Genomic DNA, 6,059 nt, shown 5'->3' with positions numbered 1-6,059 from the left:
AATTTTATGGCATTGTGTACTGTCAGTGTGTTACATGTAACTTATGCCACTGCCAGTGCATGTGGTGGTGATAGTACTGTGTAGTTTTTGCCTGCATTAATTAGTTACAGGTGGCAGCTCTCTATTTCAGCCTGTAGGCTTGCGTAGGTAAATGGATGAGTGCTTACCTATTCTGTCTTGCAAATAGGTGTTGCTACTACGTACGATGGGAGCTTCCATCTTTAATCTTAAGACACTTAAACGTACTCGCCATCTTGTAGAAACTTTCATAACGATCCCAACAAACATTTCTTCGAGAAGGTTCCTGATACCATCCCTGTGCCTTCCACTGTTTCGGCGCATATGTGAACACATTTGGGACTAACAAGGTTTACTAGAATCCCACCACTCCACCACAGAGTCACCACAGTAGACGTGAGATGAGCGCTGTCGCTCCTCGGCACTTGTATTATTAAAATATTCCAAGTGCCTGTGGACTGTACATGGGCAGCGAGTAGATGACTGGTAATTGTAGCCTTTGATTACAGAGAGAACTAATTCATTTGGCATTGGGAATTCGTTCTGGGAATCTGGGGCTCTCGGAATCTTCTGAGTGACTGATTTTTATATAAAAAATACGTACATACATTTGTGTTTTTTATATGACTAGCCGTTAGACATTAACTTCAAGGCATCTACTAGCCAGGACTCCAGCAAGCATGAGTGAGGTCAAGCAGGAAGATAGCGCTGGAGAGATTTCTGCTGGAGAGAAAAGAGCCGAGCGAATGAAGAAACTAAAAGAGTTGCACCTGAGAAGGGTGCGTTGGAACTTGTGGCAGCTACTAACGCATTGAGTCTGGTTTTTACAGTATCCTATTTTGTGACATCAGTAGTGAATAAAAACAAAGGAGTGTGCAAGGCTGGATTATTAGAAATTAAGTATTTACAGGATCTGTCTAGTAGACAGCGCCTGTGAATACTGAATTTCTAATAATAGACAGTGTCTACCTACGATATATTATGTATAATGCAACATGCCTGAGCTCTGAATCTACTTCAAATGTTAACCTAGCTTCTTGCATAAAAGGGTTTCTAACCCATTTCCATTTCATTTCCATTAATTTTATTCTTCCTAAACAACAACACTTCATATAGTAACATTGGTTTTTACTGGTAGGTTCTTTGATTATACACACTCCCTAGTCCCAGATAGCTTGTAGGTGGTGGTGGTGGAAGGTGCATCTAGCGTAAACAGCTGTTTCTACAGGTCAGGCTTAGAGTATGGTACCACAAGTCAGAAGTCATAATTGCGTTGCTCGATACTCCTAACGAACTCAGTTTCTGACACTAGTGACGGACAGTGCTTTAATAGCAGACAAACAGTCTTTGTTTGGGAAAAAATCAGCAGGAGGTTCTGATTTTATGGTGGAAATTTTCTTAAATCATGTCGTGCATTTTTGTCGATATCTGCTGATTGTAAACGTGTATGAGAAAATCGATTACGTACGGTGCTATGGGAATATATGAAATAAAGTCTGGGCTTAGGTTTGTTGAATTGAACGTAATAGATCCTAGGTCGATTAGGGCTTGTGTACATTGGATTTCCAATATTTTATCCTGGCTCACTCCTTCGTTTGTATTCACTCCTGGTGATATGCATGTGCAGTGCCTTGAATAATAGTCTCGTGAACGTTCATTATATTTTTCAAGTTTAATTTCTAAATTTACCGGAATAGATAACAGAAGTGCTAATCCTGAGTTTGTAGAGCATAAGTTTCCTGTATCATGTATGTTACGGGCACGGATTGACTAGGTCAACAACTTCTAATGGTTTAGTACATGGAAGTAACATCATGTCCAAAGTAAACATACATCTTCTATGACATATAATATATTTGTATTATATCACTGGCGTGTATCTATAATATAGATATAGAGTCTATATCATCGGTTTTAGATGTAATCGGTAGATTGTTATAAGTACATTTATTATCGTATCATCTGAATCTTCTACTGAGTTAGCATATTAGCCAGTGTTTGCATTGTAGAATGAAGCAAGGAAAATAAATCACCAGGAAGTTGTGGAAGAAGACAGAAAAAAGAAGTTGCCAGCCAACTTTGAAACGAAGCGCAAGTGGGCTGAACGGAGTCTAGAGGAGGAGAGGAAGAGAGGGGTAATGCACACCACTGACAATACTGATTTATTACCAAGTTATTTGTGCTTGCCCTGTATGCATCACTATGTTAATGTAGTCCGGCTACCACAGATTCTTACATATAGCAGTCCAATCAACTCTAATTCAGCACCTGGTCGGAAAGTTTGGGAATTTTGTCACATAGTGTTATATATATTTTATGTAACTTTATTTTATATTTATTGTTTTATACATGTAATCAACGTGTAATTTCTAGTTCCTGTCAATTCCGTCCCAGCTATCTGAGTATCTCCTGTGGTTGATCATGTTATTCTACAAAAAAACGTAATTAAGTGATGAGACATGAGGCAGTTTTATAGGGAGTGTTTGAACATAATCGTAACACGTTAGGTGATAGTAACCGGTCTTCATGAAAAACTTTGTATTTTGAGCCACTTGCCCTTAGGGCAAGTATTCTGTAAAATGTACATGCCTGAATGACATACTAGTTGCCCATATATATTTTGCAGGAATATTTTTGGAATATTGAGTAAAGAAGTGTACATCAGATTAACCTTTCGTGATTTTAAATTAAAAACCTTTAGGTGATGGCCAGTTTCATTATATTTCATGCGGTTTTAAAACAGGAGCCTGTCGGGCTTGCAATGTTTACGTTCCCATCGAGATTTTTACACGTCTCGGGCGTCGAAAGCCCGGCTTAATTCGAAGTCTGGGTAACAATGATGGCTGTCGTCACACACGCACATGCCTGAACACTTGTTAGTTATCCCTCGTAGGTGCCGACATGGCACATAAGGCAGTGACAAGAGATCTCCAACGTCATCGGTCCGCTGCTACTGGCCTCAGCGTGTTCCATGACAGGTCACACATGCGCATCTCCTTCTCGATGGTCTCCGTGTGTCTTCCCCTTCTTTTCTTCCCGTCTTAACGTGAACGCGTGCCGCTATCCTAATTCCAACGATCGACTTGTTCACGCAGGAAGCCGTGACCCAGGGCGAGGACTACGACCGCGTGAAGCTTCTAACCGTGCAGGCGGACGAAGCGGAGCGCTGGGAGAGGCACGACAAACGCAAGAAGAACCCTGACCAGGGCTTCTCGGATTACGAAACCGCGACAAAGCGGCAGTACGACCGGCTCGTGCGAGGCATTAAGGTGGACGATGCCGAGGTTGCTCGCCAGAAGGAGCAGCTTGGCGACGATTTCTACGCGCCGCCGAGCGCGTCGCTGATTCACGGAACCCACAAACCGACGGAGCAGGCAATCGAGAGAATGTCGGAGGATATCGAGAAACAGTACGCTCATTTTACTGAAATAATTGTATTGTATTTTTGATTGACATATTTATCTGAAATAAAAAAGAGTATGGTCGTACGTACATATAACATATGCACCGATTACATAGCTTCATGTGCCACTAGAGACCTAGCCGTGGCGTGTATTCCCATCTCATATTATGTAGCTTTAAAAATATCAATGGAACAGAATAACTATAGAAAATATTGCATATATAATAGTAAAGGTTTTTCTTTCTCCGTACAAACGTAAATTTTGATCTTGTTACTCCTCACTGATGTCACTGCCGCCGAGATACTTTTGTATATCATTTGACTTGTATCACTGCAGGATTGAGAAGCGGAACAAGTACAGCCGGAGGCGCGCGTATGACGACGATGCTGACATTGATTATATCAACGAGAGAAACGCCAAGTTCAACAAGAAACTGGAGCGATTCTACGGACAATACACCGCGGAAACGAAGCAAAACCTAGAGAGAGGAACGGCCGTGTAGCCTGCTGGCAGTCTAATCTTAAGCTAGCAGCACACTACACCATTTTCGTTGCTCGTACAGGCAATTTTTGTGGTCGTCAATTTTTGTGGCCGTTGCCGCGTCGCAGCACACTTCACCACAAGTTGCCACCACGAGCAATTTTTGTGGTGAGAAATCAAACCGGTTTGATTCTCGGCAACTCGTGGTCACCGTGAAATTTCCGTGGAAACACCGTGAAATTTCCGTTAAAACGTTGCCGGCCCCCGCACACTTGGCCATTTTTGTGGCGACCACGAAAATTGCCTGTACGAGCAACGGAAATAGTGAAGTGTGCTGCCCGCTTTATTGTCCGAACCCACCTGGAGTGATTGACGGTTATCCCCAGCCAGTCATTGTTCTGATAGGACGTTCTAAAAACGTTACTTAGTAGGGAACTGTCACAATGTTGACATACACGCATGAAAAACTCGCAAGCTTGTTGAGCTTGACTGACTTAGCAACAATATTCAAGATCTCTCAGATAGATCAGGTAGATAAGTCCATTAGGTTCCTTTCTCGCAGGAGATGTAAAATAATTAATTGTCTATTTAAAAATATGGTGTAAGGGTAGTTCTGTATTATGATGCTTATTATAAAACAGATTATAGTCGAATCTTGTGTGATACGAGTGCAAGAGAAATTCGTTTAATGCTTTCACTCTATATTTAGCAGTTGTTTATCCAGCCCCCTTCAGGGCTATAATCCAAGTGTACATCATTGATCAGTAAGGTGAAGTAAGCGGGTGTTTTTACTAAACATCCAATGCAATGCAAAATATTTCTATATATGTAACGACATTTTATGATATTAGTACTGTACACACCCTAGCACTAGAATGTTATTGTTTATAAAGAATTACAGTCATAAACATTTTTAGAAGAGTCAATATATTGTTTAGTATGATGCATTATGAAATCAGAATTACGGAATTTTAGTGACAACATTTTTGTGCATAGTAATAGACAATTACAGAAAATTCGTAATAAAATTTACTATAGTTGCAGTTCGTTTTGTAAAAGCCATTTGAACGTATCTTAATAGTTTAAAAGTTTAGTATAAAAGTTTATTACTCGTGCAGTTTTCTGATAAGAGAAATTTTGCCATTTTCATAGTTGCGGGTATCATCAGCAAGCTGGTGTGAAACTGTTCTTAGTGTGCTGGTTAGTGGATTTTATTGAAGGGAGTATCAAGCAAAAGAATCGGCACCATATATACATTGGCGTACTATGCATGAGCATGGCACATGGTCTATGTATTGGTCTGCTTAGTGCACTTTCTAGCAGTGTCTTGCTGTCTAAAGCGTCTACTGTTTACAAATCACAAGTATACATACATAGGTGCAAGGCTCATAATTAGTCTATATATAACACACCCATGATATCAAATAGTTTTATTCTATAGGCCCTATATATATATAACAATTTCACAAAACTCTTGTCAGCAAACCTTGCAAATGTTCTTTTTTTACATGGTTAAACGGCTTTTACAGAAATGTTCCGTAACTATCTGTTATTTTCAGTAGCTGTCCGTATTCTTTGTCCAAGTTCCATAAAGAATCGATAATTTATACTTCATAGTGATGAGTCATGGTTTAACATTGAACTAGATATGAAGATACCTGCATTTGTAAAAAGAAGTACTTTATTAAAATGCTATAAGACTTAACATTGTATTGATTGTTTTTTAATTTCTTTTCCTAAGTCATTTCCTTTGGGCGACATGTCGCGACGTGTCCGCGCCCTATCGATGTATTGGTATATCAAGTGATCTCCCACAAAGCTGTGCCACCACATTGAAGTAGCGAGGGTGCAATTTGCGATACGAATCTTCTGTAGACATACCACACTCCTGATTAAATGATTCACGTCGGGCCCTACGCCATTTCGTTCACAGTATTCTTCAGTCGGTACTGCACGCCTGAAACGCTGCTCTGGCATGCGCGATATCTTCCATAACAATAGTATTTTGGGAAAATTATGCATTTCAAATGTAGAGGAGGTAGTATAGCATAGATTCATATGATAACACTCCATGAGTAGACCGCTCATAACAAGTTGAAAGAAGACCTTACATGTAAAGTGCCCGCTGCATATATCAGTCAGTAAAAAATCTGGGCT

At 40.2% G+C, this 6,059-nt stretch overlaps 1 protein-coding gene across 1 annotated transcript; it reads left to right on the top strand.

Moving 5' to 3' along the window:
- Positions 1-625: 625 nt before the first annotated feature.
- On the top strand, positions 626-4,020 carry LOC106812274 (pre-mRNA-splicing factor SYF2-like). Its single transcript, XM_014816106.1, has 4 exons — positions 626-797; positions 2,028-2,153; positions 3,114-3,427; positions 3,759-4,020. The coding sequence occupies exons 1-4, from the start codon at positions 699-701 to the stop codon at positions 3,922-3,924; spliced, it is 705 nt and encodes a 234-aa protein (XP_014671592.1). The 5' UTR covers positions 626-698; the 3' UTR covers positions 3,925-4,020.
- Positions 4,021-6,059: the final 2,039 nt, after the last annotated feature.

Source organism: Priapulus caudatus, unplaced genomic scaffold, assembly GCF_000485595.1.
Source record: "Priapulus caudatus unplaced genomic scaffold, Priapulus_caudatus-5.0.1 Scaffold628, whole genome shotgun sequence".
NCBI classification, from domain to species: domain Eukaryota; kingdom Metazoa; phylum Priapulida; class Priapulimorpha; order Priapulimorphida; family Priapulidae; genus Priapulus; species Priapulus caudatus.
The sequence above is the reverse complement of the archived record's forward strand: the minus strand, read 5'-3'. Positions and strand labels throughout refer to the sequence as shown.